General features: G+C 48.1%; 1 protein-coding gene across 1 annotated transcript; it reads right to left on the bottom strand.

Moving 5' to 3' along the window:
• Positions 1-7,429: 7,429 nt before the first annotated feature.
• FOXQ1 (forkhead box Q1) lies at positions 7,430-11,486 on the bottom strand. Its single transcript, XM_068931993.1, has one exon. The coding sequence runs from the start codon at positions 10,691-10,693 to the stop codon at positions 9,452-9,454; it is 1,242 nt and encodes a 413-aa protein (XP_068788094.1). The 5' UTR covers positions 10,694-11,486; the 3' UTR covers positions 7,430-9,451.
• Between the last annotated feature and the right edge of the window lie 2,124 nt (positions 11,487-13,610).

The following is a 13,610-nucleotide window of genomic DNA, read 5'->3' as shown; positions in this document are numbered from 1 at the left end:
GAGACCTGTAGACACCAGCATGCTGAGCCTAGGTTCTGGTCTTCCTGTTCCTGCTGAAGAAGAGCAGACCTGTGCCAAGGCTCAGGTTATTATCTACGAGTTAGACTCAACTCTAGGTGCATGTGCCTGTGCAGAAAACACAAAGCCTAATTTCTGAAAAGATACCGTGATAGGTTTTACGTGATACCACAAGGAGTCTACCTCTCGGTTGCAGTGTCTCCTATATCAGAATGGATTCTGATAAAGTAATGACTACCCATGTTCCTGAAAAAGCTAATAACCAGGAGTATTCCAAATGAGAAAATCAGCTTAATTATAACAGATTTCTATATATCCTGATATCAAGCTGGCTGAAAGATTTTATAACTTTTACTAGTTTTCCTATGTTCATGCACATCTAGGATCCTACTACCTAAATATTAAATCACCCATTCTTTTCCAGACATTCTTTTTCTCACTTGTAATAAGCCTTCTGATTTCAATGAAGTCAGGGCCCTAAGAACAACATTGCCTTTAATTGCAAGACTGACTTTTTTCCTGCGATAACTATTTATTGGATGATGCAAAAATCCTATAAGAAGAAAAATAAGACTGTGATCCTGTAATTTAAACAATGCATTATAATGGTATATGCAATGAAATAAAAGGGGCTAAAATAAGGGTACAGTGGTCCTAGTTTTTGAATAATTAGCTTTAAGATGCCTCACTGTAGGATTTGATTTATTTTATGTAACATCATAGTATATATGAAACTGTATAATGTAGTTACCAATTGCTGATACCACACTGTGACCTGAAAATAAAAAGGCACATACGATATCTCATAATAAGACAATAAGCTGTAACTTCTGTTAATTAGTGCAAACATTAGATCTAGAACCGCTTATTCCGTGTTTTTCTCTGCTAGGCAACATAATTGTCCAACTAATAGCCTTTTGGCACCAGTGCCTACAAAGCTGCATATGAACTGATCGATTCCTAGCTACTTCCGACGTTGTTTCCCCGTTTAGGGAGTCCTCTCCACCCAGTTGGAAGACCCAGCATAATTCTCTGATATTTAAATTAAACCATGAAAATGTAAGCCTTTAACTTCTTTTTAGATAGTTATGGGATCTTTTGGTCTTCAGATGCCCACTGTACAAGGAACAAGCAGAAGTGTCTAATCCTGATTTTACCGATGCAAGCATTAGTTACCGTTGATTTGGGTAAAATTACAATCCTTGCTCTGGTTGTCCATGTGAGAGAGGAAGAAATTATCATGACAAGATTACGGTATATGTTGAGCTTATCAGGTCAACTGGTCAGATTTGAATTTGTCAACTGTGGGGACAAAAATGACAATGTGCGGTGGGAATTCTTCCTTGCAGTCACTGGGAACAATATGAGGTCTGTGTGTTTGGGGAAAAGGAAGCCTGGCAAAGGGGAAAACTAGTCAAATTCATATGGAGCAAAAGAAACAGGGAGAGCAGGTGCAGGAGAATCTAAACTTGAATGTTCCTATGAAAATCTGACAATGTTTATCCCACTCATTTTGCTAGCTGCAGAAAACCCAGAGGTTGCCTGCACTTCCCTGGGGACCGGCAGTAATGGTGGCGAGCATTTGTTTTGGTCTGATCGAAGTCTCAGCAGTGACTTTGCCTCGGAGTGACTGTGTAGAGCTCAGTTAGGGGCTCCTAGCCAGAAGAATGCAGTTTGCATGCCTTTCTTATCTTCTCAATTCAGAGTCTGGAAGGAGAGGTCGTATTTGCAAGAGATTTGGGCAAAGTCTTCTTAGCAAAGGATGCTGGCATCAAAGAAGAATCTATGACCTATATACAAAGTAAGTTTTTTATTTTTGGGGGGGGTTTTCGGTGCTCAAAGTTTCATGACTACATTCGAGGGAGAAATTGCTTCTGCTTCCTCACGAAAAGCCTTGGAAAAGGGCAAGTATGATAAGGGAGCAGGAGGAAGGTGAAAGGGGAAGGATGTTTCTCTGCTTGAACAAGACTGCTGAAATGTTACAGTGAAGGGTGTTTTTTGGTTGTTATTGCTGAAAGGGTTGGGCAACTGGAATCTGTGTACTCTGCTGTCATGTGTTAATCTAGCTGGTTTGAAAGATAACTTATTTGTCCTTCTTTAACCTGCCTCTTCAGGGGCTGGGGGGCATGGGAAGAATCCGATACAACTACACATATTATGACATAGAAAGCTATGCATTTGCTGTGTCTTATGATTAGCCAGAAAGAGGTACTTTAGAGAAGTTCGGAGAAAAACAGAAATGTCTAGGGGGCTTCCTGGGCTGACTTATGAGGAAAAAGTGAGAAAGTTGCTGTGCATCTATACAGTTTTGCTAAATGATTAATGGGGAACGTGATGATAACATACAACTAATTGAAGCTTGTATATGCCAAGCAGAGAGAGAGGGGAATTAACTTCAGTATTATATGATGAGGATGAGTAATGAATGTATACTACTGTATTGAGGATGGCTGTATGAAGTACCCAGAGTGACAGCACTTGGTTGACAGTAGGAGAGAATTGCTTTAGACACTTGTCTTAGGAATATTAAATAATTCTAAAAATCAGTTACTAAACCATAATGCAGTTAAACTGCTTTCTCACAAAGAAAATCATATTTTCTGTGGGTTTTTTTTTTCTCGTTGCTTAGTATTTTTTGAACTAGGCTACGAGATACTACTTTGCCTCATAAGCTGTTAAAAATAAACTGGAAGAAACTGCACTGGAATGAAAGTGAATTAGGCAATTCTAGAAGCCTCTCCTGTCCCTAATTTCATAGATTCTTATTATAAGTCTAGAGAAAGTTACTTCTGAAGGGAGGTGTCACAATTTTCAACAGCAAATGCTGTGGAAGGAAATGAAATAAACTATTTGGTGTCATAGGTCTTTTTTAAAAAGCCATAGGCAACCTCTGAGCTCTTACTGAAAATTATCTTTTCAAAACTATGAAGTAAGGTTGTTAAACTCTAAAATATTCCAAGTAGAAGTTGTATCTGGGAAGTCATAATGGTTACTGATAAAAATACAAGGTTAGGAAATCAGTCTCAGGTTTCTGCTGAAACATTAAGATCTCTAAGTCAGGTAACTTGACAAAGTTCTGCCAAAGTAAAAAGAATTTCACAGAAGTGGTGTTGCTCAAGACTTTTCTATCTGGTAAGGTAGCCTCAGATTCTTCATGGAGCCACAGAATACCATTAGTTAAGTGCAGTTTGGCTCTGGCATGGTATTTATTAATGCTACTTCTTTAAACAGACTAAGAACACCTTAGTAATAGTGAGAATAACATGAAATATGCTGTTTATGAATGGTTACTAGTTGGGTGTCAGATGCTATTGGAGTATTACTCTAGTATTGCAGTTGTACCTTAAAATAACAACAACAGGATGAGTTAAAACACATCCTAAATAAACCTACTGGATCATTAAACAGATAAATAATGCTCATTAAAATATTTATGAACCATCATGTACTGCTCATAAACATGTGCTCACTGAATAGCTATGATCAGGAAATTACTATGAAAGAACTGCAATAGAATTCAGAAAAATAAGACTCAGCTTATTTTTACCTTCTTGTTTCTCTTGTGTGCTTTTCTAACTGCCCTTGGTCTTACGTCCCACATACTGCTCTCAGGAAAATGTACTGAAGAGGAGAGTTGTATCCACCTTGAGTGTTATCCATGCTGTTATTGAGGAGAGAAAAGAACCCACAGAAATATTGTTTTTCCCCACAGCAAAGGAGGCTATTAGTATGCCACACTGCTTGAAAGAGCTCAGAAACTTTGAAATATGTCATTATAAAGAAAGTAATATCATGGTGCAAGAGCACAAATATTGTGACAGCATGTACTCTCAGTCCTTCCTTATACACATTCCCTCTGGCTTTAGAGCAGAGGACAAAAGCCTAGTCCAGTCAGATATGTTGAGGTAAAACCTCCTGAGGGCAATAATGATGTTTAGCTATTATGCAGGCCTGGAGACTACATAAATTGCTAGCTTTTTGAAGCTGGAAATCTATATAACCTGAATAATGGAAAATTAATATTGGTTTGAATGTCTAGAGAAGGCTGGTCTCTCTCTAGCCATCTGACTGATTTTATGATGGGGTAATCAGGCTTCATAGGTGCCTTTTGTGAAGCTGGTTTCAAGACCTCTGAGAGTGTCATTGGAGTCAGGAGAATTTATTCAAGAGGAAAATGTTTCCTCTTCAGAACACAAATGAGAAATGGAACCAAATTCACCCCATTATTAAAGAGCTATTACAGCACTCAATACCATTGCAACAGGATACAACACCCTTGCCAAAATCACAGCTTTAGTGTCTTGAAATTGACTGGAGGTGGATTTCAGCTTTGATTTCATGTCTACCTGCAGCTTAAAAGGTAAAGAGGCACAGTAAATGAACTCTGTTGCCTGTTATTAGATAAAACACTTCCCCCAGCTCCATGAAGAAGTATGCAAAATCTGAACTTTAGCTAATAAATTCTGTGTTTCTGTTTGGGGCTGTGATATTTCTCCTTCTCGCTCCTGTTTAGGAAGTTTCACCTCTGACTTCTTCAGGCACCGTGTGAATACTGAAAGGCCTCTGAACTGGAACCCTTTGTGTGTGCCTTTTTATCAGGGCAAAACTTTTTCGTTGAGGGTCGTCTTTGCCTGATATATCCTGTCACCAAGAACCACCCTGTTGATAAAGGATCCAGGACAAGTTTCTGAAGCAAGATTACATCCGCCCTCTTTCAATCCTCTCCGTACCTAATGTGAAATTAAGGTTATACTAAGGGCTGTGCTTTTGCATGGGGGCTTTCACTGGAGACTTGCATTGAATTGGGCCTCTTAGCGAGCACTGCTGTGCTGAGATGGCTCTTCAGTAATGTGACTGATTTCAGTGGGCTTCCTACTGAGTAAGGATTAGGGATACTAAAGGGCTATTTATCCCATTTTATGGGTCACTGGATGTGAGAACTGAAAGCAAATTTCAGACTTCATCAGGTTTGGCTGGTGAAAAATGGGATTAATTAATCTGGTAAGGACAATAACACTATCAAAAGGCTGCCCTCCTGACATCTCTCCAGTAAGGCAAAGAAACAAAAATCTTCATCTCCACTATAAAGGAGAATAGGCACAAAATTGTATTCTGCTGCAGCGTGGGATCTAAGCAATATATGCCAGCTGTTATCCATAGGTCATTTTTGCAAGCTTGTTTCTTCTATGGGTTCATGTTTGGCATCCATTAATCCTTGAAATACATAAACTTTTCCTTAAACCACTCCTTTGTATTCATTTGGTCTTAACTCACGAAGAAGCAGTTTATGCAGCTCTGCTGCTCAGTAGGTTAGAATTTTAAGATATTTGGGAGAGTCGTTATGACTAACATTATTCAAATAAGTGGCTATTTTTATCAGTACCTAGCATGGGGAACAGGAGGGGAGAAGCCCTGAAAGAATATGTGATGAAAATATTTTGGTTGTCAGGTATGGCTTTTTTTCTTTAAAGCACACTGAAACGTTTGGAAACTATGATAGATGCAACTGGTCTGAAATGGAAAGTCTTAGAAAACACAGCGAACATATTTATTTGCAAAGCTAAATCTATTCCTCAAAATGAAGTTAAAACCAGAGCCCAGACTGGACCAGAATTCATGCACAGCTCTGCTCCCACTGGGTTTCTTCTGTGTGCACAAATGCTCTGTAGTGTGTTTGGGGCAGTCGGCATGGGGCATCTGCAGATTCTCTCACGTGTCAAGGAACAGAATTTTACGCTCCTTGTTCCAGCAGGGCTTTTTCCATCACCGAAATCAGAGTTTTGCCTTCTCAGAGAGTGAAACCTCTCTTCTGTGCTGACTTACACCCACCCGACAACCCCTCAGATATTCCGGGCAATGGAGACTCTCGTAGGGCTGGAAGAACAGGGCACAAAAGCATTGGCTTACTGCTGATGTGTCAAATATCAAAAGGAGAAAGGGCTGTCTCTCCTGTCATCCTGATTTATTAGACGTTAAGAAAGACAAAGTGCCCAGACATACAAACCTCGCTGTTTTGAGAAGGTCTGCGAAATGGTTAATTTGCTTGTTCCACACAAAAATGTAAAGTGTCGGTTCTCTGATTACCTGCTGCTGGAAAGTGTTTGGACAGGTGCTGCGTTTCACCAGCCGTCTGTCACAGCTGACAGCCCGGATTTATAGCTGTACACCAGAGCTGACCTCCCCATCCGCTAGGGCCGGGGCCGGGGCCGAGGCCGGTGCCGGTGCCGGTGCCGGTCCGGGCGGCGGCTATCTGGGCCCTCCCGGTCTCTGCATCGGCTCTGCGGGACCGGCGGGCACCTAACGCTACGGCGCACACCGGGCAGGATGGCAGCCGAGACCCAGCCATTCCCCCCCACCCCGCTATTTGGGAGAAAACCATTTCAGCTACCTTGCTCTGAAACACCGGCGTAGTCAGGCAGTGTCGTAAATGGGACGATTTCCACTCAAATGTCAACAGAGAGAAATTCGCCCCTTGTCTCCTCTTTAGGGATGGAAAGAGGAACTGATGTTTACAGGGGAGGGGACGGAGAAGACCCGATCCTTCAGCAAGCAAAACGCCAGTAGCCCGGCCGCGGAGCAGGCTCCCGGCTGCGGCGCGATAGCTGGCGGGGAAAGCGCCCTGCCTTGCTCGCTGTCCGGCCCGGCAGCCCCGCTTCACTGCCGTCCTCTCAAATTCTCCAGACCTGCTGGAAAAATCCGAGCAAGCCCTGGAAAAGGACCGAGAGGATTCAAATTCCGCTTATGCTGCACTATAGACGTACGTATCCCGAAGAATCCGAAAACAGAGGTTAAAGAGCAGAGATATATTTGACAGGACACATCCCGAACTGCTGCGCTTTCTTTTTAATGCTGAGTTATTTTTAATAAAAAAAAAGCGCATTTTCGAAAAGTAGAAAGTTCGAACGTCATTCGAGTAAATAGTAGTTTACTCACACATCCATCCCTACACACGCTTGCATACTTTCTATTAAATACACGCTTGTGGTTTTAACAGCAAATTCCACGTTCTGTCAAGGTGCATTTAATATACCTTGGAACGGTCATTAAAGATCGACAAAACGAAAAGATATTAGCAGTTGCCTACTGACCACTCAGTATAGACTCCTATAAAAAGAAAGGCTAAAGTATAAGCTAGAGGAAAGGGTAGATTATAGAAGGGCAGATTAATATTTGCACCGAGCCTTGAAGGCAAAACGATGTCGAAATACTAAGTGTGTGTGTATGTGTGCGTGTGTATATAAAAACCAATTCCTTCAAGGGTTGGATTACTTCATACATTAGTCACTAATCTCTCGCAATGTTCTGATGAATGTTATGGTTTGAGCTAAACACACCGTGAAATCTGTTTGAGCTTTATTGAAACAAGTCCGTGTTTTCGCCTTCAGATTGTTCTGTTTGAAGCTTTCCTTTCTGAACACACCTTCGCTGTTTCGCAAAATTTTTGCGACTGAGAAACTATCCAACGGCTGAACCCCGAAGCTTAGGGAAAAGGAGGTGAGGGAAAAAGTCCAGGATCCAAGATAAGAGTAATTAGAAAACAATCAGAGCACCGAATTCTGCATCTCAGCGTTTATTAGGTGATCTACGGTTATAAAAGACGTGGGGAAAAATAACCGCCTGCTTTCTTCCTTTTTTTTTTTTAAATTAATAACAAACAGAACCCAAATTATCATTTCAGTGATTTTTTATAAGGCGGTCTGAGTGCCGAGATGTCACTAAACTGTAATTTAGTACCACTGGCAGTTAAAAAATAATCCTTTCCTTTTTCCGACTTGATCTTTCTGAGCCTTTCCTGATCACAGTGCAACGGACTTTTAATAACGCGAAACAGCCTTAACCTAGTTTAGCTCCTACCTGTCGGGAGAAGGCAGTTGTGTAAACGTTTTATTACTTGCAAATAGTTTAATAGATTTCACCCTGCTGAGTTTTCTCCTGCTAGAGTTGCAAGTAAGCTTTTTTTCTATCAGAAGCAGTTAGACTCCAGTTGTACCAAAGCGAGTTTTCTTTGAATGGAGAGATGACAGCAGGATTACGTTTCGTCTTTTGTTCTTTGGGGGATGGAAAGAAAAAAAAAAAAGGTGGTGGGCAGATGCGCGGGACAGGCTGCAAACCGGCCACCCGTTTGGCCAGATCGCCTTTAACCGGCCAGCCTTTCTGCGGGGCTGAACACCGGCAGAGCAGAGATTTCAGGCGAGGAGCTGAAGGGTACCGTGCAAACCTAGAGGCAGCCCGGTGGCCGGTCTGGGTCCCTGCGAGAGGAGGAGCGTTTCCCTCGCCGCCCCCCGCCGCAGCGAGGCGCGTCCCCGCGCGGCGCGCTCACGCCCGTGGGTGAGGGGGGAAAGACCCGGCAGCCCGGCCGCGCCCGCAGCGCCGAGCCCGCCGCGCAGGGAGGCCCTGAGCGCCCCTCCTGGCTGCTCTGCCGCTGCCCCACGGAGCTCCCACGCCCGCCGCTGCCCCACGGCCAGCTCCCGTTTCGTCTACTCCGGTACAGACATCACGCTCTTCTCGTTATTGCCGTGTTTATTTTGGGGGGGGGGGGGGCAACTTTTATTCGGGGGAAGGGGGAGGGTGAAGAACCAAAATGAAAATGGAAAAAAAAAAACATTTTGCCTGAGCTTCAATAAAATGCACACGCACATATATTATATACAAACTCGAAAAAATAAAATATGGAAAAGTCAGTCTTCTCTTTCCAGTAGCAGTGGTCTTGGCCCTAAATGTACAACCTAAATCAGTTCAGGAGACCACGCCTGACAAGTCATTGAGCCTCCCCCGCTCCCTGTCCCCCAAGAACAATAATTAATTAAAAAAGCTGCACTCTCGTCGTGTTAAAAACACTACTTTTATAAATAATTTAATGTCCTCCCTTCCTACGAAATGCTAGTTGCCAGACAGGAAAAAAGGTTTCTTTTGGCACAGTGATGCATTGCTTTGCAGTACAGACAGCCCTACGGCTCCAGAGCAGCCCCCGGCCCCCTCTCCTCCTCTCTCCCTGCTCATCCTCGCAGACGCCCCCAGCCCCGTCCTCCCACCTTCCCAAGTGCACAGCGCATCCCCCCCGGCTGGCAGCCTCCACGCACCTCCGCGGGGGCATCCCCGGGCCGCTGCCATTGCTTTGCTCGCGGAGACACCAGCAGGAGGTGCGGGGACAGGGAGGGGGGGATAGAAAGGAGAAGGCGAGGGAATGGCTGAAGTCAAGTCGTCTCAACAGACAGTAAGAAGCACTTGAGGCCCATGGCTACGTTCAGAACGACCTTTTTTTTTTTTTGGTTGAAGTTAAACCCGCTGTCACTTCTCTAAGGCACAGTCACCGAGGCTTTTACTTGGAGGCTTTGGTCGCCTCTGGAGTTAAAGTGCGGGATCCAGAGCCTCCTCCTTTCCCCCTCCCCGCATCCCCCGGCCGGTCCCCTCGCGGGGGAGGCGGGGGTCTCCATTAAGCCAAGGGGGTCTCCATGGCGTACGGCTGGTAAGAGGCAGAGCTCCCCGACGCCGGCGGCAGCGCTCCGGACAGCCGCAGCGGGCAGTAGAGGGGGGAGGCGGGCGGCGGCCCCCGCACTCCCTTGGCGAGGGCGGCGGCGGCGGCGAAGAGCGGCGCCCGCGGCCGCTCCGGCGGCGGCGGCTCGCCGGGGGCCAGCAGCAGCGGCGGCTCGCCCAGCCCGTAGGCGCAGAGCTGCAGGAGGCCGCCGCCGCCGCCGCCGCCGTAGAGGGGGGCGGCCGCCGGGTGCTGCGCGGCAGGTGGGTAGGGGAGCAGCGGGAAGGGGCCGGGCAGCAGGTGCGGGGGCCCGGGCGGCGGCGCCCAGAGGAGGCGGGCGTGCGCCGCGGGCTGCTCGGCGCCGCTGGGCCCCGCCGGCCGCCGCAGGATGCTCTCGATGGCGAAGGAGCTGGAGAACTTGGTGCCGCCGCCGCCTCCCGCTGCTGCCGCCGCCGCCGCCGCGCCGCCGCCGCCCGCCGCCGCCGCCGCCTTGGCGGGGCCCGGCGCGCAACTGCACGGCGAGGAGGCGCAGCAGCACCGCGGGGAGCCGCCGGGCGACGCGGCGCCCGCTCCGGCCGCCTCTTGCGGCGGCGGCGGCGGCGGCGGCGGGCGGGCGGGTTGCGGCGGCGGCGGCGGGGCGGCGCGGCTGAGGCGCTTGCGGCGGCGGCGGAAGACGCCGTCGGCGAAGGTGTACTCGCTGCTGGGGTTGAGCATCCAGTAGTTGTCCTTGCCCCAGGGCCGCGCCGGGTCGCGCAGCACCTTGACGAAGCAGTCGTTGAGGGAGAGGTTGTGGCGCACGGAGTTGCGCCAGCCCGTGTAGGCGCCGCGGAAGAAGGGGAAGCGGCTCATCAGGTAGTCATTGATCTCGGCCAGGGTCAGGCGGCCGCCGGCCGAGTCCCGGATGGCCATGGCGATGAGGGCGATGTAGGAGTAGGGCGGCTTGGGCCGCCGCGTGTAGGGCTTCCCCTTGGCGCTCTCGGCCGGCGGCGGCGGCGGCGGCGGCGGCGGCGGGGGCGGCGGGGCGGGGGGCGGCGGCGGGCGGCCGGCGGGTGCAGCCCCGCCGCCCGGGCTGTTGGCGGCGCAGTCGCCGTCGGAGCCCAGCTCGCTGTCGGCCGGCGCCGGCGACGAGGAGCCGCTGCCTTCCTGGTCGCTGCCGGCGCTCAGCTTGTCCTCGTAGTGCTGGGAAAACACCTCCAGCTTCATGGTGGCGGCGTGGCGGCGGCGGGTGCGTGGGGGCGACCCCCGCCCCTCAGCGCGGCCCCAGCGGGCGGGGGCGAGGCGGTGGCCGAGGGGAGGCGAGGCGAGGCGAGGTGCGGGGCCTCCCCCTCCGCGCCGCCCTGGACAGCTCCGCGGCGGCGCGCAGCGAAGCGGGGCTGCCGCCCGCCCTGCTCCGGCCGGCTGCTGCCCGGCCCGGGGGAGGCCGCTTGCCGCCGCGACGGCGCGGAGGAAGAGCGGCCGCGGGCCGCCGTGCCGCCGGACGAGGCTCTTCTTCCTGCTGCCCCGGCGGGCGCGGCTCGCTCGGCTCCTCGCTTTACTCTCGCCGCTGCGTAGAGGCGAGCGGGGTGCCGGGGGGCGGCCCCCCTCCGCCACGTCCCCCCCGAGCCCGGCGCTCCTCGGGGCAAGGTGCCGCCGTTACCGTCCAGCGCTGGCGGCGGCGAGGGGCCGGGGGTCTTCGCGGTGCCGGAGTCGCTGCTCGGTGGGCGGCCCGGGGCCGTCAGCGCTGGGGCGCCGGGCGAGCTGCGAGCTGCGGCGCGGGCAGCAGCCGGGTTATTAGGGTTATTAGGGTTATTGTCATTATCTCGCTCTTCCCCTGTGGTTCTGTGTCTCTCCACCACTTTCAGACCAGCCCATTATAACGCCGGCGAGAGGCGGAGCCAGGACAAAGATCTGAAAGGGTGGTGGGTGGGGAAGCAAGGTAGCAAAGGTGGGTATGCGCTAATGAGCCATATCGGAGCCGTAATTAGCTGAGATGACAGCGAGATCTTGTTGGAAAGCCATTTTACGAAACTTTGTTTGTATTTTCTCCTGCCAGGTTCCTCCCCTTCCCGGGTATTTCGAATGAAGCAGGAGTGCGGCGCAACTTTGCATGGCAGGGCCCGCCTCCCAGGTGTAAAATGCAGAATGACTTATAGGTGGCAGAGCAGAACCTGTTACATGCGGTGATTTATTTTAATAGTGCTGTATATAGCAACAAGTTGTAATGTGACAGCTCAACAACCTGTTGGAAAATAATACACTGCTGCGCAGTTGCAAATTCCTAATGATTTATGTAGCCTGACAAAGTCATTTCAACCCTGGCCCCTCTTCGCTTCTCTCGTAACCACAGACCTGTGCAGGGGCACGATGTAAGCAAGTAGGCAGTGCTGTGTGCTTTTACTACGGAAGAGTTAGTCAAAACTTTAACCTTAGTTTTAAATGTGTTAGTGTGAATATGGTAATGCCACTGGTCTCTTCCAGAATGCACGTTTTTATCTCTCCGTATTATAACTGTTTTTCTGTACATAAAATCTTTTAGTGTGTGGCTTTGCTTTAGCATTGTTTGCTACGGGGGAGCTGTAAATTTCCAGTAAAACTGAGGCAAAAATACTCTGTGATTTTACTTGCACACCCTTCTTTCTAGAAAAATTAGTTGGATTTTTATGTTCGATTGTTTTTAGCTTTACAGTTGTCAGAGTCTTACCCTCCTTCAGGTCAGAAGTTCTGTGTCCTTCAATAGTGTGCTGGACACAGCAACGCAATAAAGAGAGCAAGAAGCCAGTAGATTCTCCAAAAACTCCCTCTTCGGTCCTGTCCTGCTCACTGTTCAAAGTCAATTGCAAAACTCAAATATTTGACTTCATAAGCAGTAGTGCTAGCGTTTGCAAAACAATAACAAAACAAAAACATCAGCAGAAATCTAGCACAGTGCTTGTATTTTATTTCTTCTATGTACACTTTGAATTTGGTGTCCTGGAGTAAGAGTTGGATTGCACCATGTTTCCCAAAAGCAGTCTTTCTAAATCAGACATTATTTTAGAATAAATACTTAAAAATGCATAGTCACTGTATTTAGGACTATGCTGCTTGTGGTCTGGCTATTAAGGAGTGTTGGAGAGGAACATGAAAGAAGGCAAATTTAAAAGACTAACACAAGAAACAAACAGCACTACTTTCTTTCTCAATCTCTCTTGAATAGAATATACATTCCCACACACACCTGCAAAATGTTTCAAAGCTTTGCCATTTTTTCAGTCTGCAAGGGTTTTAAATGGTAAATACTGAACAATGAGCGGTTCTTCTGTCCTCTTGCTTGTACTCTTGCTAACTTTTAATAATAGGTGTGATATTTTCCTGTTCTCACTAAAGCCGGACCACTTCAGAAAAGCAGGCAGTTCAGACAGGCAAAAATAAGAGGAGGGAGACCTCTCTTGGTTTCTTGTTGTTGTTGTCTCCATGTCATGTAAACCAAGATCTTTCTGCAAAGCATTGCATTAGCTGTAGGTGCCAGTGTTTGTGTTTAAGGGTATGGGAAAAAGCTATCATTCCTTCCCAAACTTGTTATTTTCTAAGATGATGCCAATGGTGAGGGTAGGTTTTTTCCTCTTCCTGCTTTTGTTGTAAATAGCAGTGAAGTAACGATGATTTGCTAGCTTACCTTTGATGTTTATTTTATTACCGTTTCACTATTTGTGTGGAAAATGTACACATTGTCTCTTATCTTTATTCAAAGAACTTAAAAAGTCATTCAAATGCTGTAGGTAAACAGTCAGACATAACAGAAACTTTTTTCACAGCCATACTTCAAGACTAGGAGTGGATGGCGAAGCTGGTTTTGCAAGATTTAAGAGGGGAGAGGAGCTTGTGCTCACAATAATACAAATTCTAAGATAGCTGGGAGCATGGTACCTTTCTAAGAGATCAGAGTTGACTCCTGTGTGGGCTCAAGGCCCCTGTGCTGCCTACAAGTAAGTGTCTGTGTAACTTGTCCCCCGAAATCTGTGGTGGCTCTCACCTGAGAAAATATGTGAAGGTGCTTACGCAAGGGCTGTGCACAGTTTAAACAGAGCCTACCTGGTCCAAGTGAGAGCAGAGTCGGGCCCGCTGTCATTGTTGCCCACCAAACAACGGGAAAAGTTGTAAG

This window comes from Struthio camelus, chromosome 2 (genome assembly GCF_040807025.1).
Source record: "Struthio camelus isolate bStrCam1 chromosome 2, bStrCam1.hap1, whole genome shotgun sequence".
NCBI lineage: Eukaryota > Metazoa > Chordata > Aves > Struthioniformes > Struthionidae > Struthio > Struthio camelus.
This window is presented reverse-complemented; position numbering and strand designations above follow the sequence as displayed.

Coding starts and splice junctions, on each gene's coding strand:
- FOXQ1 (XM_068931993.1), bottom strand. CDS start 10,693: ATGAAGCTGGAGGTGTTTTCCCAGCACTACGAGGACAAGCTGAGCGCC.